This window comes from Microtus ochrogaster, chromosome 4 (genome assembly GCF_000317375.1).
Source record: "Microtus ochrogaster isolate Prairie Vole_2 chromosome 4, MicOch1.0, whole genome shotgun sequence".
NCBI lineage: Eukaryota > Metazoa > Chordata > Mammalia > Rodentia > Cricetidae > Microtus > Microtus ochrogaster.
Window position 1 is genome coordinate 89460865 of NC_022011.1, and position 25614 is coordinate 89486478.

General features: G+C 41.0%; 1 protein-coding gene across 1 annotated transcript in view; it reads left to right on the plus strand.

The window, feature by feature from the left end:
* Window positions 1-10448: 10448 nt before the first annotated feature.
* The window catches only part of Nup35 (nucleoporin 35), a 16927-nt gene continuing 1761 nt past the window's right edge, over window positions 10449-25614 (plus strand). The window contains exons 1-8 of the mRNA XM_005346646.3: window positions 10449-10558; window positions 13144-13314; window positions 15243-15370; window positions 17564-17618; window positions 19729-19870; window positions 22597-22666; window positions 23425-23553; window positions 24689-24853. Coding sequence (XP_005346703.1) covers window positions 10519-10558; window positions 13144-13314; window positions 15243-15370; window positions 17564-17618; window positions 19729-19870; window positions 22597-22666; window positions 23425-23553; window positions 24689-24853 — 900 coding nt within the window. The 5' untranslated portion in view covers window positions 10449-10518. The remainder of the gene's footprint in view (window positions 10559-13143; window positions 13315-15242; window positions 15371-17563; window positions 17619-19728; window positions 19871-22596; window positions 22667-23424; window positions 23554-24688; window positions 24854-25614) is intronic.

The window sequence follows — 25614 nt, forward strand, 5'->3', positions numbered from 1 at the left end:
GGCGGAGGGCATGGGATGGAGGGCATGGGATGCCGTTCATCACTGAGGCGGAGGGCATGGGATGCTGTCCATCACTGAGGCGGAGGGCATGGGATAGAGGGTGTGGGGTGCTGTCCATCACTGAGGCGGAGGGCATGGGATGCCGTTCGTCACTGAGGCTGAGGGCATGGGATGCCGTCCATCTCTGAGGCAAAGGGCACGGGAAGGAGGGTGTAGGATGCTGTCCATCACTGAGGCGGAGGGCGTGGCATGCCGTTCATCACTGAGGTGGAGGGCATGGGATGCCGTTCATCACTGAGGCAGAGGGCATGGGATGCTGTCCATCACTGAGGTGGAGGGCATGGGATGGAGAATATGGGATACTGTCCATGGATGTGGACTGTCGGCCAGATCATCGAGACCTGGTCCAAAGCTTTCGGATGTTAGTCTTTCAGAACAGCAGAAAGATTAAAGGTTGTAATCATAATTTGCTTAGAAAGTTTTCTTTTACTTTCATTTTTATGTGTATAGATATTTTCCCTGTGTATTTGTCTGTGTGCCATGTGTATGCAGAGTCCATGGAGGCATTGGATTCCCCCACAGGACTAAAATTTCAGAGAACTGTGAGCTGTCCCTTGTGGGTGCTGAGAACTGAACCCAGGTTCTCTGTAAGAGTAGCCAGTTCTTTTAATCCCTGAACCATTTCTTTAGCCTCAAGAATGATAGTTCATTTATTTGAGGCAAGGTCTTGTGTTTGTTGTTGTTGGGGTTTTTTGTTTGTTTGGTTTTGTTTTTTTGAGACCGGGTTTCTCTGTAGCTTTGGAGCCTGTTCTGGAACTAGCTCTTGTAGACCAAGCTGGTCTTGAACTGCCTGCCTCTGCCTCCTGAGTGCTGGGATTAAAGGCCTGCACACCACCGCCTGGCCCAAGGTCTTGCGTTTTACAGGTGGGCTCTGATTTGCTACCGAACTGAGGATGACCTTTCACTTCTGGTCCCTTCTCCATCAGCTCCCAAGTGTTGCAGTTAACAGGCATAGACACCAAGGCTGGTTTATGTGGTTGGTGCTGGCTTTCACACATGCTCTGCAGGCACGCTAGCAGCTGGGCTATATCCCTAACCTTTCAGACCATTGTTTTAATGATTCAGTCTGTTTGTATTGCCTTGACTGAATTGGGAGGAAAAACAAGGCAAGTAAGGAGGTTAGGTCCAGGCTTCAGGTGGTGAAGCCAGGTTTAGTTGATGCAGTAAAGATGGAAAGAAGGGGAAGCTAGAGACTTCAGAACACCTACTGTTCTGTCCGAGAACCAAGGGTTGGTTCCCAGCACAAACATCAGGTAACTCACAGCAGCCTGTAACTGTAGCTCCAGCTCCAGGGTATAGGACACCTTTGGCTGCTGCAGGTCCCTGCATGCACGTGCGCACACCTACACCTAATTAAAATAATATAAATAAATCTTATAAAAACGGAAATAAGTGGATACTTTGAAAAATATTTAGAGAGTAGGTCTTACAAGCCATGGCATTGAATTTTATTGAAGAGTTTTTAGCCGGGTAGTGGTGAGGCAAACATTTAATCCCAGCACTTGGGAGGCACAGACATGCAAATCTCAGTGAATTGGAGGCCAGCCTGGTCTACAGAGCGAGTTCCAGGACAGCCAGAATCGTTACACAGAGAAACTCTGTCTCAAAAAACAAAACAAGAAGGAAATGAAGAGATTTCAGAATCATCCCAAGGCTTTCAGCTTTAATGAGAATAAGTATTCATTCCTACGTTGGCCTTTTATATTTGATTCGACGTATCCTTGAGATATACAAGTCAAATGGGTATGCCAAGAGGGTAACTAGATGGGGCTTTTGGTTACTGGTAAGAATTTGCAGTAGGAACAGACAGCATCGCACAAAGGAGAGTTTAAAGTCAAACTAAGGTATAAAGCTGGATTTTGGAGAACAACCATGGTGGAAACCATGCTGTCACTCCTGGGAATGGCACATAAGTGTTTTGCAAATGGAGCTTGTTAGACTAGAGGGCATGGCCCTTTGGAGAGTCCCGTCCACCTGACAAGGACCTATGGAAACAACAGGGCAAAATCCTGCGCTGATCCTAGGGAACTCATGGGCTTCAGGCCTCTGTGGCTTTCGCTATGGTAACTCTTAGCTTTGCTTTATTAGCCATGATTGTGCCTGGGTTTACTGGGAACCAAAGCTCTGGTGTGTTACAGAAACACAGTTTCCTTGTGTCCAGAGTAAGCAGAAAGAACTCACTAAGGCTTATTCATTTCCAAATCATCGCTTATTCAATTCCAAAACCAGATAAATATACTCCAAAGAGCTTAAGAACTCGGAAAACAGTTTCTTAAAAGATGACCTTAAAAACTTGTAGGAACATGAAAGGTCAGACATTTCTCTGGCACCAGGACATGAACGCTTAGATATGTTTCTAATATATCAATAAAGGAATCTAAAACTCCCAGTTCCTGTAAATGGAAAGTACATGCAGAAATTGCCAGAACGAATAGAAATTTAGTCCCAACAGTTAGAGTTAGGTACTAATCATAACTATTTTAAGAACTTAAAAAGAATAGAATTATAAATGTACGGCGCATAATAAAGGTGGCATACAGATCCCTTAGGAACTGGTATACACCTGAAAATGATATCCTAGGCATTACAATACCCTCAGCTGATTTCATATTATTAAGAACTAATAACAGAGCCGGGCAGTGGTGGCGCACACCTTTAATCCCAGCACTTAGGAGGCAGAGGCAGGCAGATCTCTGTGAGTTCAAGACCAGCCTGGTCTACAAAAGCTAGTTCCAGGACAGGCTCCAAAACCACAGAGAAACCCTGTCTCGAAAAACTAAAAAAAAAAAAAAAAAGAACTAATCACAGGGCTTAAATTTCTTTATAACCGCATGTTTCCTGCCAGCTAGGGCACAGTATGAATAAGACGTACCTAGCTGGATAAAAACATTTGGCTTGTATTATAATGATATGGGGTAAAAGCCAATGATATCAAGGGAGTAGGAAAAAAGAAGAGAAACTAAAATGAATAAATGTTAATGGTTCTTAGAAAACAATTAAAGAGAAATGATTTGAAGCTGCTCATGTTTGAATGCATTAGAACTTGTATAAAAAAATAGAGATGGAGCCGGGCGGTGGTGGCGCACGCCTTTAATCCCAGCACTCGGGAGGCAGAGGCAGGCGGATCTCTGTGAGTTCGAGACCAGCCTGGTCTACAGAGCTAGTTCCAGGACAGGCTCCAAAGCCACAGAGAAACCCTGTCTCGAAAAACCAAAAAAAAAAAAAAAAAAAAAAAAAAAAATAGAGATGGCCACAGCTAGTTGGGGCCATGAGTTTGAAAGACAGTCCGTCACTGAATTCACACATCCATCCTCTGGCACAAGAACCCCGCTGGAGCTGGACTCTGGCACAACCACATTTAAAAGCTGGATGGAGGGTGGGCCAAGAAAAGAGATGTGGTCAGAGAGAGAAGAGAGCAACCGGAGCACACTGTCAAAGGAACTAAAGAAGACTTCAACATGCGTGCTAAATCAGAGCAAATGATGCTGAGAGCTCCATACGGTAAATATGTACCGAAGGCAGCTGGGCTTCATGGAGGAGATGCTGACCTTGGGAAGATCCGTTTGGTAGGACCGAGTGGTGGGAGAAGCCAGAATTGTTTATTAAATGCTTTGTGATATGCCGAGTTACAGTTAAGGCAATAATATGTATCTATTTGGGGGTGAGTAAACCAGTGTATTATATACAAGGTTGATATTACACTTTCTACAATTCAAATGAATAAACTAAATTCTAGAATTACCAGTGCCCCATAATTATTAAGTATTCAAGGTTGAGAGGGTTGTACCAGTCCTCAACAAAATACCTGTTCATTAAATAAAAATAACTACCAGGCAAAGAATAATTGCTTCACTGATTTTTTTTTTACTAATATTTTTCACAAAAGTGGAGACAAAAATATATGGGCTTGTTTGTTTGTTAGTTTTGTTGTTTTTTTGAGATAGGGGTCTCTGTGTCCTAGAACTTGTTCTGTAGACCAGGTTGGCCTCCATCTCATGCAGACCCATCTGCTTCCGTCTGCCTCCTGAGTCCTAAGATTAAAGGTGTGCACCACCACTGCCCAGCTAGTTTTACTTAAAAAAAGTTAGAAAATCTCAAACAAAATTATAGAAAATAGCATGTTTATCACCAGCATTCTTGTTTACTGTCAGTCCTCACGACTCCCTCCTGAACTTGTCATCTCAAGGTAAAATCCAGACATAATTCTTTCAAGAATCGAGACCACCCCCCACCTCCAGAAGTTTTCTCTTTTGATGTCTATAACTTCCTTGAGTTAAGCAAATAATTAAGTTAATCAAATAATATTTGATTAAACCTAACTGGTATTTGAATGCAGGACCAGGAATCAAATTCTCACATGAAAGTTTGGAAATTTCTCTTCATTTCCAAAAGGCAGAAGGATGCATTTAATTGGTTAAGAATGAACAGGCAGATCAGCCAAGCTCGAGTTTCATTTGATGTCTGACGGCATCATCTCTGTCAGTTGTTCCCTATCACGACTCCATCAGCAAATTCTCACGTTTCTGTGTGTTTCATTTATTTAAGACTTGGAGACATACAACTACAGTTACTGTTTATAGGGCTCAAAAATGCAGGACCAACTGTGGACGTGTATTTCTGTTGAGATCATCTTTATACTTTAAATCATGAAGCTGTTTCGGAGACCATTTGGCCTTGCCTGCTGCGAGCTCATGTGGGTGCTTTGTGTGACATCACAGTCTAAGTGAATGACAGCCCATGACACATCAGCTGCCGAAGGCAGTTAACAAGCTCGGGCATGATGTCTCCTGCCTTTGCTCTCTATCTGGAGAAGACAAATTCCATCTCTTCTTTAAAGTCTTCCAAAAGGTGGTTATCTTTGTTTTTAATTTTTCTAATTTTAATATCATTTTTAATTATTTGTATGTGTGTGTGTGTGTGTGTAGATAAGTGCATGTGATTGATTACAAATGCTTCTGGCCTCTGATTTCCCTGAAGCTGCAGTTATGGGTGACTGTGAGCTGCCTGGTGTAGGTGCTGGGAATTGAACTCTAGTCCTTTGGAAGAGCACTACATCTCGCTAGCCCCTCGTTAATTTTTAAAAATTACATTCTTACAGAACAGATAAAGTTATCTTAACACTAGATTGACTTTATAGTTGTATATAACTATGTTAATAGAGATTTAATTGCCGGGTGCTGGTGGCGCACGCCTGTAATCCCAGCACTTGGGAGGCAGAGGCAGGCGGATCTCTATGAGTTCGAGACCAGCCTGGTCTATAAGAGCTAGTTCCAGGACAGGCTCCAAAACCACAGAGAAACCCTGTCTCGAAAAATCAAAAAAAAATAGAGATTTAATTAAGTTGAATTATTATAAGTTGATGAATTATTAGTATATATGATAGGTACACAAAAGTTTGACTGTGGCTTTATCAATTGATTAAATAATTTCTGAGATATTATATATTTCTGAATTTTCACAATTTGTTTTTGTTGAGAGGAAAGTTCAAATATATCCAATCCTGAATTTTCAGGTTGAATTATTCGTAGACCAAAGTTCTGACCTGTGTTTCCTGTACTGTTCAGTGACAGGCCAGTGGGCAAGAGCCTTGAGTTGGTGTAGCTTGAGTTGGTCCTTGCTTTTTCCATAACTAGATTAGTATTCTTGTGATGCTCAACCAAATGCATCATGCATTGAAGAAAGACTTCTCCATTTCAGCTTGAAAATCAACAAAGTACAAAACAGCACAGTAATGAGAGTGTGTGTCCTGGATAAATTAGAAATTCAGAATAGACATGGGGGAAGTCCACGTGACATTTTATTCAACAGGTTCAGAGGAGAAAATCAAAAGACAGCTTGTGTAATTAAGATGCTTATCTAATGAACGCAGGCTTGTGGCAAATACAAAACACCTCCTCTTTGGACAAGAAGCATCAAAAACTGAACAAGTGTTTCTCATCATGAGATAATCCAAGTTTTGAAACTGTCATTATCCAACAAAAGCACTAAACAGAACTAAAAACCAGTCTTTGTGTAGAATAATAAGCACTTCTGATAGAACTAAGGTTCTTATGATTATGATTGAAAAAAATCTTCAAACATGCAAACATTACATCAAATAAGTTGTGTCAGATAATTATTCTTTGTTTAATATTTATTTTAACTTACAATTAATTTGTTAATACATTTACTGATGAAATGAAAATAAAAAAGGAAAGACAATGGACCTTGTTCTCAAGAAAAATCCATGTTGTGAGACTAAAAGAAAAACCTTCAACGTGAGCATCTTCTGGCGAGTGAGTGGCCGTCACGCACAAACAGGATGATGACTGCTGAGATGTGGGGGAGGTCTTAGAGGAAGGGTACTCACTGAGATGTGGGGGAGGTCTTAGAGAAAGGGTACTCACATACTGAGATGTGGGGGAGGTCTTAGAGGAAGGGTACTCACTGAGATGTGGGGGAGGTCTTAGAGGAAGGGTACTCACTGAGATGTGGGGGAGGTCTTAGAGGAGGGGTACTCACATACTGAGATGTGGGGGAGGTCTTAGAGGAAGGGTACCGGCTTAAAGCTGGATGAAGGAAGGCCAGGATTGCTGTACACTGGGATAGAAAGTGAAGGCACACTAGGCAGGCCGACTGTCAGAAGCAAGGCTTGTAAATGTGAGGACCTTTCAAGAAGAGGATGAGGGTGTGCAGAGGAGACCTGTAAAGAGCTCATTAAAAATTATGGTGAGAAGGCGAAGAACTTATTTTTGATATTTCTAACCTACTGGTATTTCTGAACTTCTTAATCTTCAGGCTCAGCTTTTTGCTTTCTACCCAGGTATGGAGTAAGTAGTGGGAGATTTGTGTTCAGGATTTTGGGGTATTGAGTGTGTGCGTGTGAGTTAGGTGTGCATGCCATGGCACCCATGTAGGGGTAAGAGAATAGCCTTGTGTCTTGGTTTTCACCCTTCCACCTTATCTGAGGTAAGAATCTCTTGTTTGTGGCTGTGTATATCAGGTTAGCTGACCCAAGAACTTCTGGGAATTTTTCCATGTCTACTTCCCATCTCACTGCGAGAATGCTGGCACTGAAGACATGTGCTACCATGTGCCTGGATTTTCCTGGGTCTGGGGATCCAAACTGAGGTCCTCTGCTTGCATGGCAGGTACTTAAACCATGAAGCCCATTCCCTATTCCCAGTTAAATGCTTACAAGGTGCCTACTGAAATCTCTAAATTACAGATGTGGTTCTACTCCCCTTATTGAAAATACTGAGATACTCAAATTTTCCTTTGCAATATATATGTATATATTGGGGTATTATTAGTTGTAATATATGTTGCACATAGGAGTCTTGTCAAAGCTGAAGAAAAGGAGGTACCTGTTGGTAAAGGAAACCAGTGCGATTTTTATATTCCTTGGCTGCTAGAGATTAAACCCAGTGAAATTTTTATCTTCCTTGGGTGCTGGAGATTAAACCCAGACTTAACTATATACCTATACCCCAGAGAAGGTGTTTGAACTTCCAGGTAGTATGTGTAAAGAGGGGAATTTTGGCTAGTGGTGTGCTGGGCTCAGCAGAAGAGTGATGGCAAGGGCGTGGGAAGGCTTGGCTGCATTGTCTAGAAACCGAAGCATCAAGAAGACTTTTTAAAAGATCTATCTATCTATCTATCTATCTATCTATCTATCTATCTATCTATCTATCTATCTATCTATCTAATCTATCTGTTTATTAGATCTAGTGTTCTGTCTGCACTGCTATCTTAACACATGATGGCAGGAAGGGGAGAGATCAATGAAGCCAAGATAACCAGCATGCATCAAGCTCACGGGATTGTTTCTATCTTATTAAAAATGAAATGTAGAGATTAAATACAAATCCGGTTTCCGAGGACTTTAAGTAGGTATACTGGGGCCGATGGACTGGCAGGGTGACAAGTTGTCAAGCAAGCATCTGGAACGTGACTCTTGGCTTTGGAGCGATTGGTCACGCGGTACTGGAAATTATTTATAGAGTATGAAGATCGATAAAGACTTCAAGGGATAAGACTGAGAGTTTGAAGGAGAGGAAAGAGGCTTGACAAACACAAGTATTTCCCGGCCATAAATAGGGTCAATTGTTCAAAAGAGAGGCAAGGGATAGGAAGTTAGGAGACCTAGGAAGTGTAGCAGTAAAAGAATAAAAGACTGTTGGAGACAGGCAGATAGAGAACTCCTGACCTGAGGGTGGGGCTGGCAGGAGAATCCGTGGAGAGGTTTTTAAGAGGAGGTGTACCACATCTTCAGGTCCTGATCAGGAAAGAGCCAGTTGGAAGGGTAAAGACTGAAATTCATGGAGAGAAAGAAAATGACTTTCTCCAAGGAAAACATTTTTTTTTTGTTTTTTTTATTTTTTCGAGACAGGGTTTCTCTGTGGCTTTGGAGCCTGTCCTGGAACTAGCTCTTGTAGACCAGGCTAGTCTCGAACTCACAGAGATCCACCTGCCTCTGCCTCCCGAGTGCTGGGATTAAAGGCGTGCGCCACCACCGCCCGGCCAAGGAAAACATTTTAAAATAAAACGGCGATTAAAATCTGTAACCAACCACACCAAAGTTATATGAACTAATCCAGAAGCACATCCCCCGTTGTTTTTTTATTTTTATTTTTATTTTTTAAAGACAGGGTTTCTTTGTGTAACAGTTTTGGCTGTCCTGGAACTCACTCTGTAGACCAGGGCGACCTCAAACTCTAAGAGATCAGCCTGCCTCTGCCTCCTAACTGCCTCATGAGAACTGGGATTAAAGTCATGAACCATTATACTCAGCACATTTTTTTTTAAGTAAATTGAACCTGAAAGTGGTTTTGAAATTTGAATTCTAATGCTGGGTATTGGTGGCTTTAGTCACAGCACTTGGAAAGCTGAGGCAGGTGGATTTCTGAGTTTGAGGCTACTCTGGTCTACAGAGCAAGTTTCAGGACAACCAGGGCTGTTATACAGAGAAACCCTGAAAAACAAAAAACAAAAACAAACAAGAAACAAGACCAAAGTTGAATTCTAGGAATCTACCATTTAATGTTGGAATTGCTATTGCTTTTGTGAGGATGTGACAGCCAACCCCAACCTGATGCTTGTCACTGTTGTTGCCTACTCAGGAAGAAACGCTTTTCTCAGCTGTTAGTGACACTTTCCCCAGAGCGGTCAGGCCTCTGTAATAATTATACTGGACTCCCTGTGATGGCTAAGAAACTAAACACAGCACCAGGCACTGCTCAAGGGCTGTTGACCTTTTCCCTAAAAAGCCTGTGAGATGTGGCCGGGGGCTGTTACCACTGTGAGGTACTGAATTGCTTGCTCTTTCTTGTCACATTGGACAGGGATGAGACTGTCTCTTTATCCCTGTGTAACAGGGAAGAGAAACAACTGAGAGAAAAAAAGCAGTTTTCTTGCCCAGCTGTGGATTCCCTAAAGCATGAGATAATTGTAATGTCCACCTTTATAGACCCTTCCTTTGGCCTTTTTTGGCCCTGCATGCTTTTTGGTTTTAAGGCTGCCATCCCTTCTTCTAGCAGTAAGAGGAATAAATCCATTTAATCCATTACTTTGAATTGAGTCTCTGTCTTTGGTCTTTTCCAGTGGATTTGAACACAACACTGTAACACTATTACTCCACTCTTGTAACAAAAGCTCTCCCAGATTCTAGAAAGCTTGGAAAGAAATAGCAACAGGTACATCAATATTTTGGAAAGGCTGGGAAAGGACCAGAGCACCTTCTAGAATATAGAACTTGAAGCACATTATTTTTTTTTATTGTTTGCAAACAGTGAAACTAAACATTTTAACATACATTCTATGTAGATGTGTGTGATTAATACAAGAATATACTCCCAGGAAAAAAAGGAGTGAAGAGGGGAAGACAGGAATGTCATGGGCAGAAGACCTTTACTTACTTATTTTATCTATATTCTTTTGTATGTATTAATACACAATGCATTAATTATGGTTTAATATGAAATAGTGCCCAACACATTTAAGAGAAATGACATATAAATGGTGGAAAACTTTGAGAAATGAACGTCGGATATCAAGTACAGAAATCAAGTTGTTGAGAAAAAGTAATATCGAGTTTCATTAAGCGTACTGTCCCAGGTGATAGGAAAGCCGATGGAAGAGAGCGCACTGGGGAAGCCACACTAATTAACAAGCGAGCAAATGAATCTGTTTCTATGAAGCACAAACGCAAACATATCAGGAGGCTCGAGGCATGACCAAAACCATCCTCAGAACCAGAGGTCCCACACTCTGCCATGCATCCCCAGCAAAACCCTAGACTCGCCAACCCGGCCAAGAAGCTTGCCCTCTTCCAACATGGCGGAAGCAGCCACAGCCTCCGCAGAGAGCATAGCCGGAAGTTACGCAACCCCGCGAGCCGCGCGGCCTTAACGGTGAGGAGCGTTTCCGCCATTTTTGAAAACCGGGAAGGTGCCTGCCGGAGGAAGCGCGGCCGTGGCGATGGCAGCGTTTGCCGTGGATCCCCAGGCGCCCACGCTAGGTGAGTGAGGGAGCCGCCGCCTCCCTAGTGGCCCAGCCGGCGCGCCGGGGACGGGGAGGCGGCCGGCGCGCGCCACGGAGGGAGCGGGAAGCGCCGCGGTCGGTGCCGGCGCCCGGCCCCGGTGAGGTCGCCTGCCCGGCACCCCGAGAGCCTGCACCGGGGTGGGCGGTCACCCCTGGTCTTTCAGGAAAGGAGTTGGTGTGTGGAGCGTGGAGCATGGCCTAGACCCAGCCTGGGTGCCTCCTCCGCCGCCCTTTGCTTGGGAATGCGGCTCTGTCGCAGGACTCTTGAGTCTAAAGGTTCATCCCATTATTGGTTGGGGAAACTTCCCGAAGATGCCGTAGAAAAACAGTCCAGCGTTTTGTGAGTAATGACAACGGTCGTATTTTACAACAGAAAACAAAACAACCACTTTACAGTTGCAAAGACTCACAGGATTGGTTTATAGCTTTCTGAGCTGGAAAAAGAGAGCAAGCGTGGCATATAGTGTGCAGAATTAACTCTGTAGATTCAAGGGACATGTCATGCTTACCATGTTTTGGATAGAAAGTTTCTTTAAGAATAGCAGGGTGGCCGGGCGGTGGTGGCACACGCCTTCAATCCCAGCACTCGGGAGGCAGAGGCAGGTGGAGCTCTGAGTTCGAGGCCAGCCTGGTCTACAGAGTGAGTTCTAGGACAGCCAGGACTGTTAGGCCGAGACACCCTGTCTCGAAAAACCGAAAAAAAAAAAAAGAGTAGCTAACGAACTGGATTTCTTTTTCAGCTTGTCATAAAAACTGAACCTATAATGTTATTAATGTAGATATACTGTTGCATTAAAACTTGTGCCCAGGTATTGATCTAGGTATTTTTTTTCATATTTCCTTAGAGATTAGGAAACTTCATTAGTAGGTCCAGGTTTTCTGTTCAGCGATGACATGTTTGTTGAGGTAGTACATACTGTGAGCAAGAACATCCTTGTATCTGGCCTAGCCGAGTCTTTGACGTCCCCTAACATTAACTGCCCAGGTTCACATGTGGCACGGTTTCCAGGTCTCTGCTGGTATGGCGTTCTCCCAGCCCCTTCTCATCACTTGCGCTCCCTGAGGACCACAGTGTGGCACTTAATATTTTGGGGCAGAGATTGAGAAGTGACGTTTAAGACATGCAGGATGCAGCCCTTAAGCTTTTAAGTCTAGCCGTGAAGGGATGGTTAGTGACAGTCGGACTTCTTACTCCTTTCCTATGTGTTTAGGGGACCGAGTTTTCCTTGACCTAAGTGGATTTTTCTTTATGTAATGTGCAAGTGGATGCATGTGTGTGTGTGTGTGTGTGTGTGTGTGTGTGTGTGTGTTTTGGGGACTGAATTTAGGCCTAGTGGCAAGGGCTTTTACCCAGTGTGCCACCTCACCAGCCCTTGACCTAATTCTTGTCATGTCGTAATTTCCCTACTCCTTTGTAGATGGAAGAATGAAGGTAGTTTGCATTGTTACCAAAAACCTTGTATTTTGCTACTGTAGTTTTCTAAGTATTGTTCCGAATATGCCCTTTTTTGAGACATCTGTTTGAGTTTCCTGTTTTTTTGAAATAGGCAGTAGCACCATGTAATTAGTACTTCACAAAAGAATTACAATATAGCTATTTTTTTACACCTTATTTTGATACTTATTTTACCCTTCTGAATTACTTTGGTTTTCCCCTCTTTTTAAACTTACATTGTTAATATGTAGGTCTGTTTTTGTTTTATGTGCATGGGTTGTTTTGTCTACATTTATGTCTGTGTACAAGTGTGCCACTTGTCTAAAGAAGCCACAGGAGGGCTTTAGATTCCATGGAACTGGAATTTTGTGAGCTGCTATGTGGGTACTGGGAATCAAACATGGGTCCTCTGGGACAGAAGTCAGTGCTTTTAACCACTGAGACTTCTCTTCAACCCTAGAAGATTAATTTAGAGTTGATGCTTATGAAATGTTAGATCTCTCTTTAGATTGGCTTTATTTTAGAGAAACTTTTGTTGATTATAGTTCTCCAAATGATTTTTCTAATAATTGATCATGATCTGAAAGTAATCTTTACCACTACTTTCAATGTCTTCATGAGTTAAAATGCAAGTTGTAACCTTATTAGTGTTGTAATGTGTGCATGATTACCTTATTACTGAAACAATGCATAGTTGGATGTGTGGGAAGAAGAGGCTAAACCCATTGTTTCTGATTGGTCAAGATTTGTATAAAATTGGTGTAGTTTCCTTGCTTTTGTTTGCACAGTATAAACTGTGGAAAAAATTTTCTTCTTGTATTAGAGATTTCTTTTAAAATAATAAGAGTTTCAAATGATGCTTTTAAAGAAGTAAAATAATATAACCAGGACCATCTGCCAAAGATATGAGCATTGCGGGTGGATGGGCGACGCCCTGGGCTGATCTGGTGGAAATGAGGGAGCACCACCGTGCTATATTTCTATATTTTAGAAAGAACCCTTCGTTGTTTTAAAGTAGTTCATAATATGTAGGATTGTGTTGATTGAATTATTCAACTTTTATCATAAATTGCTCTATTTGTTAGATATAACAGAAATGGCATTATTTCAATTTTTGATTAATTTAGGATCTGAACCAATGATGCTGGGTTCACCGACATCTCCGAAGACAGGCGTTAATGCCCAGTTCTTACCTGGATTTTTAATGGGGGATTTACCAGCTCCAGTGACTCCACAGCCTCGATCAATCAGTGGCCCGTCCGTAGGAGTAATGGAAATGAGATCACCTTTGCTCGCAGGTGGGTTAATTGCTAATAGTAGTGGTGTGGTCTATCAGTATTCCTAGTAGAATTTCAGAGATGGAATGGCGCAGCATTCTCCCTTACCAATACATTATTAATTTAAAAATACTTCTCTTATAAAGTTATGCCTTAGCCCAGTTTGCCGGTGAGCCCCTATCATCCCAGCACCTAGGGGGCTGGTGCAGGAGGATTGTGAGTTCAGGGTCAATGTGGGCCACGTAGGACAATTTAGGCAAGCTGGGCCCTGAAAATGCCTGTCTAAAAGCCATAAGTTTATCCAGGCATGGAGGTGAAAGCCTATACTCCAGCATTTAGGAAACAGAGGCAGTAGTATTAGTGATTCAAGGACATTCTTCCCCACCTAGTGAGTTGGAGGTCAGCTTGAGCAGTAGACCACCTGTCTAAAAACGATAAAATATAAAACAGTAAGCAGCTACTGTAAAACCCAAAAGAAATTAAGATATACCTAAGTGGTGAGCTAGGCTGAATGCTGATCATTTTATATTTACTTCCTTAAAGAAAAATGGCTGGGGGCTGGAGAGATGGCTCAGCGGTTAAGAGCACTGACTGTTCTTCCAGAGGACCTGAGTTCAATTCCCAGCAACCACATGGTGGCTCACAACCATCTGTAATAAAATCTGGCGCCCTCTGGCCTGCAGGCATACATGGAGGCCAACTTTCTATACATAATAAATAAATAAAATCTTTAAAAAAAAAAAGAAAAGAAAAATGGCTGGGTGGTGGTGGCACACGCCTTTAATCCCAGAACTCGGGAGGCAGGTAGATCTCTGAGTTTGAGGCCAGCATGGTCTACAAGAGCTAGTTCCAGGACAGGCTCCAAAGATACAGAAAAACCTTGTCTTTAAAAAAAAAGTTTGAGCCGGGTGGTGGTTGCACACGCCTTTAATCTGAGCACTTGCAAGACAGGAGCAGGCTGTCCTCAAGAGTTCAAGGCCAGCCTGGTCTACTGAACAAGTTCCAGGACAGGCAAGGCTATAAATATACAAAAAGGAAATCCTGTTTCAGACAACAACAACAGTTTCAACAAAATAGGTAGTAATAGTTCCATTTTTCAAAACTGTTCAGAAGAGGAATCTGAAGCTAAGTAATAATTTGACAGTACTTGCTCTTTAGTGACAGCATGATGCCTAGCGCAGCTGAATCTCTTCCGTCGTCTGGGCTCTGAGTAACTGGACTACTGTTGAAACTTTGCATTTGTTTAAATAAAGGCCAGGGCTGCTTTATTGCTTAGCATTGTTTATGTCACAGAAGTCAGGTCTTTTCTGTCATTATTAAAAATGTTTCTACTATAAGAATTATGAATATAGTCTGTTTCATTTGACAATCAAATTTCTAACTGGAGTGATTTTAATTATTCAAATATATATATTCAGTGGAGTTGTTTAGTACATACTTTAGTAAGAAATGAGATTATATTTTATTTGTTTTGAGACAGAGCCTAATGTGTTGTTAGTGTTGGCCTTGACCTTGTAATACAGGTGATCTGGGTAGTTAGGACCCAGTAAGTAAGTAAGTTAGGATCAAGTTAGTAAGTAGCTCTGGGGTTGATCACATTGTGTATTGAAATGTTAAGCACAGAGTAGAGAAAGCAAGATTACCTGTGTTTTCTAAACATTAAAAAATTTCCAGTAGCAATTCTGAAATCTTTCAAAGTGCAGTCTGCTGCTCACCCACATTGTGACATCACCTGGGAGCTTGTTGGAGGTGTGGTCATTGGTTCCGTCTTGTCCCTTTTGAATCAGTCTGACATCTACCAGGAGCCCAGGTGACTCTTACACGTATTAAAGGCTGCATCGCTCTAGGAAACAAAGAGTTTGTTATTCAAAACCATAAATTAAACATAGCTGAAAAGAAAGATGAATGGTTAGTTTGCTTTTTCACCTGACTGCTTTTTGTACACACAGGGGGGTCACCGCCACAGCCAGTTGTCCCTGCTCCTAAAGATAAAAGTGGAGCTCCGCCGGTTAGAAGTATATATGATGACATTTCCAGTCCAGGACTCGGGTCGACACCTTTGACTTCGAGAAGACAGGTGACGCACAAGTTCTCATGCTCCGTGATTAGTCATTGTGTGTTTGTGTGCTTACACAGTGAGGTCAGTAATTAGAAAGTTTCCTGATGTCTGTTCTGAAGGAACCATAAGTATAGAATAGGCAAGTTTATCATGAAATGTACTTAAAGTGTTAAAAATTCTAAGGTGGGCATGGTGACATACACCTATAGGCCTGGTGGCATATATCTATAGGCCCTGCACTTGGGAGATTGAGGCAAGGAAAGAGGACCACTGGCCTATCCTATATAGTAAGATCCTATAGTAGCAAAAAAGGTAGTAGACACTGGATTGTTTTCTCTCTTAAGTGAGTCTGGTTTTTATAGGTATGTCGTATTAACCTGTCCATGTTCCCAGCCTGATTATTGTAAATGTAGAGTGTTATTAGGGTTGTAAGTCGTTCTCTTTGCTTAAGATTTATGCATTCTTTTCTAGGGAAAAAATTAAAATGAAAATTCAGGGTTGTATTTGGAGGTTGAGCATTTAATAATGATTTGAGAGCTTGGTTGCTGGTGGTTTTGAGGCTGGCCTGGAACTTTCACAAATAACACTGTCTCTACCTCCCAAGTGCTAGGCTTAACGGTGTCTGCCAGCATGCCTGGCCTGAGAGTTTTGTTTTATAAATTTTCATTTATATAAGACCATTATCTTTTTATAGACATCCAGTACTTATTTTACTAAGAAAGCTGCTTTTTAGTGTGTTCTTTCTGTAGGTGTTCTGATGATTCTCAGGTATGTGAATGCCTGACTTGCATGTGTGCCATTCTTAATGGACAGTGCTCTTCTGGGTTTGCTAAATCTAGAACATCCTGAATAGGGACCATTCTGCAAATTAAGTAAAGCTGACGTGAAGTTTGGAATGAGTATCACTGCTTCTTCTGGATTCATGACCATTTTATTCTGCTGCATGAGAAGACCTAGCATTAGTTCTTGTCTTATTTGAAATGTTTAAAGGAGTTGTAGATCATAGTACAGAAAGGTGGTTTTGACTTTGAAGTCTGTATTAATATTAGTAAATAGATGAGGGCCAAAATTAGTTATTCCAAGGTACCATGCTCAGTTCTGGTTTGGATCAGATAGTTGGTAGTGGTTAGACTTTTTTGGTTTGTTCTGTTTATAGGAGGATTTAAAAACACATTTATTTATTTTTGAGTGTATGTGTATTTCTATGTGTGTATATGCCATCGTGTGAGTGCCCTGAGAGGCCAAAAGAGGGCCCTGGATCTCTTGAAGCTGTTGTTAGAAGTCTCTTAAAGCTGCCTGACATGGGTGATGGGAAGTGAACTCAGGTCTTCTGGGAGAGCAGCAAGTGCTTTTAACTGCTGAGCCATTGCCAGCCCCTGGAAAAGGTTTTTTTTTTGGTTTTTCGAGACAGGGTTTCTCTGTGGTTTTGGAGCCTGTCCTGGAACTAGCTCTTGTAGACCAGGCTGGTCTCGAACTCACAGAGATCCGCCTGCCTCTGTCTCCCAAGTGCTGGGATTAAAGGCGTGCGCCACCACTGCCCGGCTGGGTTTTTTTTTTAACATCCTTTAAAATATCCTCTAATGATGCCTAATGATACTTTCCTCTTTGTAATATGCTGATAGTGTTAAACATAAGTTGTCTTTAATGTCATTTGAATGTGTTCTTTTTTACTTATTTTTTTGTTTTTTTTCTTTGTGAAGATGACTTAAATAAACAAATTACAATTATATCCATAGTTTGAGTATTGTACATTGGGAAATAAAACCAAATAGCTAGCATGTTACCATTAGTTCCTATAGAATTTTTTTTATTCAATGTAACTTATTTTAAATTCTGTTCTAATTAGCTTATTTATTTTGTGTGTTTATGTTGTGTGCAAATGAGTGCCAAGATTGTAGGAGGCTAGCTTGTAGGAGTAGGTCCTCTCTTCCCATCTTGTGGATTCTGGGGGTTGAGCTCAGGTTACGGTAAGCTTGGCGTCAAGAGCACTTAACACTAAGCCAGCCCAATGTTTCTTATTTTAAAATGTATAATTAAAACAAAGGACATTTGATCTTTGCGTAATCTGCGTTAGTGCTGGTCAGACAGAAGACAAAAGGTAAGTACCTTTGGAAGTGAGCTGGTTAGAGACCACTCATTCTAGTTAGTAAGGATGTTGTAGTAGTTATCTACAGGAATGACTGTTAACTGAGCACTCTTGTTTTCATGTAGACAAACATTTCAATGATGCAGAGCCCTCTTGTTGGAGTCACTACTCCAGTGACTGGTGAGTCCTCTTCTTAAACTCTGTCCTCGGCTCTGTGGTTGCCAGCAGTCTTACTCCAGATTTAGGGACTTTCTGACTTCCTTTAGAAAGGTGATGCTTTGTATAGCTTGCTTTCTGAGTTTATAGATAGGATAGTTTACCAAAAGTATTAAGAATTTAAGAATGCATACCTAATAGACTTTTGAAGTATTTCCTGAGTTATTAAAAACTATATAAAGAGTTGTTTATAGGGGTAGGTAGGGGTCCCATTGGTTGGAATTGGGGGCAAGATTAATAGAAGCTCTCTTGTTTCTTACTGCGCTGCACAGTAGGAGAATTGGATAATACACTGAATATTTTGTGAAGGGCTAATTGGAGGTCAGTTTCAGATTATGTAGCCCTCCCCCTTAATTTTTTTCTCAAAGAAAAGTCTTAAAGAAAGTCAAAGTTGCCTGGCTGGTGTTCTGAGTATAAACAAACAAATTTCCTTTTTCATTAAATAGATTTTCACTTTACCCTCTCATTATTGTCTCTTCTATGAGTGGGCTCACTGTTTTTTTTTTTTCCTCCGAAACAGAGTTTCTCTGTAGCTTTGGAGCCTGTCCTGGAAACTAGCTCTTGTAGACCAGGCTGGCCTCAAACTCACAGAGATCCGCCTGCCTCTGCCTCCCAGAGTGCTGGGATTAAAGGTGTGCACCACCATACCATAAACTTGGGTTTAGCTTTCTTTTCTTCAGAGATGAAATCTTTGGTCTCACTGGGTTGGGAGCCAGGCTGTTCTGGAAAGATGGAACTTCATTTGAGAAAACACCTCCTTCCGATTGGCCTGTAGGCCAGTCCGTGGTGCAATTCCATGATTAATGGTTGATGGGAGGGTCCAACTCCTGGTGGCTCTGGGTTCTGTAAGGAAGCAGCAGACCAGGAAGAGGTTCTCCTCCAGGATCTTCCAGAGGCCCAGCACTTCATTCCTGTTCTATGCCTCAGGTTTTGGAGAAAGTTCCTAGGTGTAGGTGTTTCTTCCTGGGACCACACAGGCCCCATTGTACACTGAGCTGAGGCGGAGTTCTTAGTTACACGCCTGTGCTGCTCCTTTTCATGGTAAGAAGGTGTTGTGGCCAAAATTTTCATTGTTCATTTATCATATCCTTTTGAAATTTCTTGTAATTTTTTTTGTTTTCATTTAGTTTGAAATAATTGAATCTGTTCTTTAATTGAAAGGTAATAAGGGCATTTGTCCTCTCTTTAATTTGGTTTTATGAAGGACGTCTGGGTAGTGATTTACCAAGGAAAATAAAGTATACTGTAGTCTGATGTGGTTTGATAGGTACATTTTATTTTCATCTTACACAGAATAGAGTATTGGTACCAGAAGTTTGATTTAAAAGAAGTAAAATCAGTGGAGCAATTAAATATTAACTTGGTGGAGAGCAATTATATTAAACTTATGTAAATGCTTTTCAATTAGTATAAGTAATTACATTTTTAAGATTAGTTGACAAGGCAAAAATTAGATTGCTTATTCATTTGAGATTTAATTTTGATTTGTCTTTTTAAAGGTCATGATGGTTGTCTCAACTTGAGCCTTAATTTAATTTCTTGCTTGAAGTTTATTACATGATATAGCATAACTAAACTGTATATTAATGGCTATACAGGGCATAAAAAATTGAATTGGCTTCAGGTTTTATACTAATGTACCTTTTATTGTCTTTGGCTTATTAAAGGCATATCTTTGTAGAAAGAGTTAATTAGATTTTGAAGGGATGGTTGCTTAGGTTTATTTGTTTATGTTTGTGACAGTGTCATTGTGTAGCCCTGGCTGGCCTGTAATTTGCTATTTAGACCAAATTGGCCTTGAACTCACAGAGATTCTCTTGCTTTTGCCTCTCAAGTGCTGGGATTAAAGATGGGAGGGGGGAGGAGAGAGAGAGAGAGAGAGAGAGAGAGAGAGAGAGAGAGAGAGAGAGAGAGAGAGGGGTGTGTGAATATACATGTAAAAATAGTGTCTATAGAGCCCTGAAGAAGGCATTGTCAACTTTTAATATACTTTGCCCTTTAAACTAAGATCTTTGTTTTAAAATATGCTCATGTATTTATATTGATAGCTAACTTCCTAACTTTACTAATATAGGGCAAAGCATGTTTAGTCCAGCAAATATTGGTCAGCCACGGAAGACGACACTATCTCCTGCCCAGTTGGATCCTTTTTATACTCAAGGAGATTCTCTGACTTCAGAAGATCACCTCGATGACACTTGGGTGACTGTGTTTGGGTAAGGATTATGGACCTTATAAAAAACTACCCCACCCCAGTATTTGTTGATATTGTTGAAAGACTTGGCCAGCGAACACCCACACACTTACTACTAGATTCCACAGTTATGAACAGCTGGCGACATTTACCTCGTTGTCTTTTCTGTTGCTGGTGTGTTTCATACTGAATTGCAGACAGCGGCTGTGTCATCCTTGTGCATGCTGTCCGCATCCTGGATATCGTTAGCTAGAACTTAATTTTTGTCTCATAAAAACCATTTTGCATGCTCTTCCCAAATCATTTCCTAGTTGTGAAAGGCAAGACCGTCCCATTAGATTCAGGATCCCCTTTCCACATTTTCTGGGGGCTCCTTCTGTGCTTTGGTAGTCTCTTAGCTGGCTTGAGCTGGCAGTACTGAGATTGGTTTATGTTCTGTGTGACAAAAGTGGCACCGTCTAAGCCGGGCCGTGGTGGCGCACGCCTTTAATCCCAGCACTCGGGAGGTAGAGGCAGGCAGATCTCTGTGAGTTCGAGACCAGCCTGGTCTACAAGTGCTAGTGCCAGGACAGGCTCCAAAGCCACAGAGAAACCCTGTCTTGACCAAATAAAAAAAGTGTGATTGCCTTACTATGTTGGTTTTGGGACTAGAATATATAAAGATAACACATACGGTTCCTTGAAGGAGAATAAATAGTGCATAATAAGTATTTATTTGGCTTTATACATTTAACTTATTTTAACATTTAAAAATTTAGAAGGTGTATGGGAATGCATGGTGGAAAGTCTCACATCCTGTTTTTGCCCTCTGCTGTAACTGGCCTTTCCCTTTGAGGCATGATGGCTACTGCTTTGAAGAGATTTTCATTTACTGACTGCGCTGGTGAGAATAGGGCAGCTGCATCCCTTTGTTTTCTTGGAAACCTTGCAAAGCCCCATGTCCCTGGCATTTGAGCTGACTACTTGATTTTGCTTTTCAATGTTTAAAATTTTCTATTTTCATGAAGTAGAGCAGTGTTGAGCATGCTTGTCATTTCTTAGTCTGTTTTTTTGGGTTCACAAGTGTTAGTGTAACTTTGAAGATGTCTAGTAGTTAGAAAAAGTATTTGAATTACTTCTAGTGCTTTAAAAAATATTTAAGGGCTTGAGAGGTGGCTCAGAAGTTAAGAGCACTGACTGCTCTTCCAGAGGTCCTGAGTTCAATTCCCAGCACCCACATGATGGCTCACAATCATCCTTAATGAGATCTGATGCCCTCTACTGGCCTATAGGATATATGTAGGCAGAATACTGTATACATAATAAATAAATAAATCTTTTTAAAAAAAATTGATTGTTTTTCTTGTATTGGATGCTTTATTTAAGTAATGCTGCCCCAGCATTAAAGTAAGTTTGTGGTGTGTGTGTGAGCATGCGTGGATGGATGAGAGGAGATGGGGAAAGAGAATACTGAACAGAGAGGCAAAATAAACATCTATAACTTCAAATATGGATTTCTAAAAAAAAAATTTTAAGATTTTGTGATGCTGTATCATTACTTTTAAGTCTTAGCTGTTTTATATGTGCTTACTGACGCATTCTTTAAAGGAATAAATAGAACGTTTTGTTCATTTAAGGGAAGTCTCTCATATATTGTATGTTCTTCCTTTGCTTAACTTTTTTGTCAGTTTGGGGTCATAGTAAAAAATAAACAAAATATCCATTGTCATAAATGATCATCTTAAAAGGACTAGATTAGATTTTCCAAAAGTCATCGTGGCGCCTAAAAACGTTTTATTTCTTTGAATGCCATCTTCACATGCAGCCATTATCTATCTTTTCAGTTTTGTGCCTTATTTATTTGTTGTTTTTGTGGAACGAAAAATCTCAAACCTAGAGATAAACAAATAAATAAAAATGAAACTTTAGTTCTGAGTTCAGTGTTTTATTCACATTGGAGAGTTGCTTAAGACAGGATCTTGCTCCCTGACTTCTGGCCTTGAACTCCTCCTGCATCTACCTCCCGAGTGCTGGGATTAAAGGCCTGTGCCATGGCTCCTGGTTTACTTATATTGATTTTAATGTGTTTAATTTCACCTTTCCCCTCATGCCTGTTTAGGCCTATTTAATTGAAGTTTCAGATTAATTTATATTGGTTTAAATTTTTTTCAGATACTTTTCTAAACTGGTAGTAGCTCGTACTATTTTCAAATAGTAAATCACTTCATTATTCTGACTTTAAAAATAATTATGCCTTATTTTAAGATATTCAGACTGTAAGATCTGATAAAGTATCCTCTTAAAGATATGGCTATTAAAAATTTGAATATCACCTCAAGTAATTTTAGAGTAATTTAATCATTTTCATGTGATTAACATTCTTGTTGATGCTAGTTTTATTTTTGAGTATCATCCTTTTTAAGTCATTTTTTTGCTGTTATTGATGCCGAATTTTATTTTTGAGCACTAAGTTTCAGAAGTCTTCAGGTGATGCTCAGTGCAGAGAGATTCAGTGTTATAATTAGAATAGTCGCCCTTTGAGTCATGATAGCCCTACTTATAACTACATCTCATAATGTGTGTGTGCAGACCTGCATCTGCCTGACTGGAAGAGCTGTGGGGGTGGGGACGTAAAAGACTTCAGAGGTGGGCTTTGGGAAGGAAGAATAGCTGAGTGACTGATGGACTCTAGAGGAAGCGTGGTGTGGTAGTTTGCTGCTGTATTGGTGATGGGCACTGACGGCTTTGTCTGGGCCATTCTTCCCCCAGGTTTCCACAGGCGTCTGCTTCTTATATATTATTACAGTTTGCACAGTATGGGAATATCTTAAAGCATGTGGTAAGGCTGCTAATACTTTCTTCTTCAATTAAGATTTTGGTTACAGAGACAAAAGTTATAAATTGAAGAACACTACTTCTGATTATTTTTCTAAATTTAAATTTAGTTTTTATTTTCAAAGAATGTATACAATGGAGTGTACAAGAGTCAAACTCAGGAGTGTTTGCTGAGAAGGAATAGTTAAAGAGTAGACTGGGAGTTAGGAACCTCCCTCCCTTTCTTAAAATAGTCACAGCCTCCGAGGATTAACAGTATGTCTCATATTACATTAATGTTTTTCTCTTAAGCTTTATGGGGGAGGAAGTGGGGAGCCCCGATCTGCTGGAGCCTCGTTAAGAGCTCTTTACCCTGCAGCAGCCTCTAGAGAGGCTTGTCCTGTACTCAGGTCCTGTCCCGTACTCAGGTCTTGTCCCGTACTCAGGTCTTGCCCAGATTGCATTTCTGTTAATTCAGTTCTACACAAACTCATGCTCATGAATATAGCGTTTTAAAATTTCATAATAGTTGCTAATATAACTTCTGTAGGAAATAATTCTTTTGAGAGTTCCTTTTACTTTTAGGGAATATTTGCCACATGTTCTATTTTAGAGAATTGAGATCTGGGTAGGGATTATTGAAGTTTTTCCATAGGGACTTTCTGAATTTTAATATGCAGCTTTTTACAGAGTACCAAATAACAAAATGAAAGTTAGTTTTGTCCTTGTGTTTGTATGTTTGTCTGGGCTTCGCACTTTAAGTAATAACTGTGTTCTTTGCAGATGTCTAACACAGGCAACTGGATGCACATCCGTTACCAATCTAAGTTGCAGGCCCGGAAAGCCTTAAGCAAAGATGGGAGAATATTTGGAGAATCCATCATGATCGGTGTCAAGCCGTGTATAGATAAAGTAGGTTGTAGTTGATTTAAGGGAAGTCTCAGTAGTGACATAGTGTTTGTGCCTTAGCCTCACTATGCTTGTTTTTGTTAGTTTGAAGATGATATTTATGGTAGTATGGTACTACAGTAGGCCAAAAGTAATCACAAGATATTAGAGACAATCTGTCCACATCCTTTCATTTCTCAAAAAAGAGGTCTGCAGAGCCTAAGCAATGTGTAGAGTTGTTGAAGTGAGGCCTGGAGTTTAGACCTCAGGATTGCTCAGAGCAGCACCAGGTTCAGGAAGCCTAAGGTTGGTGCTGTGTCCAGCAGGTGCCAGCTGATGCTGAGCCATGAGGAGCTGAAGCTCCTGTACTCATTTCTCCTTCAGTCTTTACAGCGGACTCTGTATGTGCTCTTTCAACATTAGTGAGTAGAACTTAAACTTTTCTTTGTAGCTTAAAAAATCAGTTTGAACATACTTGAGTAAGTACATGCAAACCCTCTATCCGAATACTACATACGAGGCACTTTACTGTTGCAGTGCACACGGAATTGAGCAAAGCAGATGGTGATTCTGTCTTAGACTCCTTAAGAGAAACCTGAATCGGAAGGAGACTCAGTCTGAAGCTATGTAGTACCCAGGACCCCCGAGTCCTCTCTTAGGGACAGCAATGGCACAACAGCAGTTGCACAGTTACATGTAAAAGAATTACAGTCTTTCTTTTGTTTTGTCTTTGATGGCTTACCATAGGGTCTGCCCTGAGATGCGTCTAAAAGGATTTCATACATGTATACCATATATTTTGTTCCTTTTCATTCCCATTCCCCTCTCTCACCTCCTTCTCTGGAAACCTGTTTCTTCCAAAACATCCATTTTGCCTGGAGATTCTTTTTTTTTTTTTTTTGGTTTTTCGAGACAGGGTTTCTCTGGTTTTGGTGCCTGTCCTGGAACTAGCTCTTTTAGACCATTGCCTGGAGATTCTTGTTCTTGTGATTTATACTCAGACTGAGGCTGTTTGATGTGGCTGAGGGTTAGGTCTCCAACTAACTAAGGGACATACTGTCTTTTCAAAGCTAAATTATCTGAAAACTTTAAAGATCAAATTGGTTGCCTTTTTAGTAAGGTTTTAGATGGTATGTCCTCTGTCTTTTTGTTTCTCCAGAGTGTCATGGAAAACGGTGACAGAGGAGCCTTGTCATCTCCATCTGTAGCCTTTACAACACCCGTCAAGACCTTAGGCACCCCAACACAGCCCAGGAGCACTCCTAGGATCTCTACCATGCGGCCCCTTGCTACAGCCTACAAGGCCTCCACTAGTGACTACCAGGTATTTAGGGGCAGTTGGAGGGCTGGGGGTGGGGGGGGTTAATGTATGTGTACAATTAAATGTTTCCTGTGGAGATTGAGTGTGTGTGTGTTTACAGTTAAATGTTTCCTGGTGCTTTTCCTTGGTGAAACCTTCAGACTCTACATTTCCCATTTTAAAGTTAGAGCCTTGGAAATTGAAACAGTTTTTTTGTTTGGGCTGGGGACTTAGCTCGGTGGTAGGGCACTGATCTAGCATGTGCCCAAGTGTTCGGTTTGATCTGTAGTGCAATACAGCAAAAGAACATTTCTTAAAATATCTTGAAAGGTTTTTTTTCCCTCAGTTATAGTTGTATGCACACCAGAACCTTGATAGCATGAAAATTAAACTTTATTAAGTTTATAAAATGATAAACAAAAACAAAACCCCTTCCAGTGTAACAGTCTCAAGAGGTGACCTGCTTTAAATATCAGAGAGGACAAATTTTCATTTTAAAAAGATTTATAGCAGTTTATTACATTCTCTGAAGAATAGTATCGAATTATAATGCTAACTTTGTTGTTATTATCCACTACCAAAGAACTAGAGTCCTGGATTTTGGCACAGGTCCTGATACCTGCAGAAATGTGTGTGCTAGTCAGATGAGTGGTCAAATTCTGTGTTTTAATCCCAGCACTCGGGAGGCAGAAGCAGGCAGATCTCTGTGAGTTCGAGACCAGCCTGGTCTACAGAGCTAGTTCCAGGACAGGCTCCAAAGCCACAGAGAAACCCTGTCTCGAAAA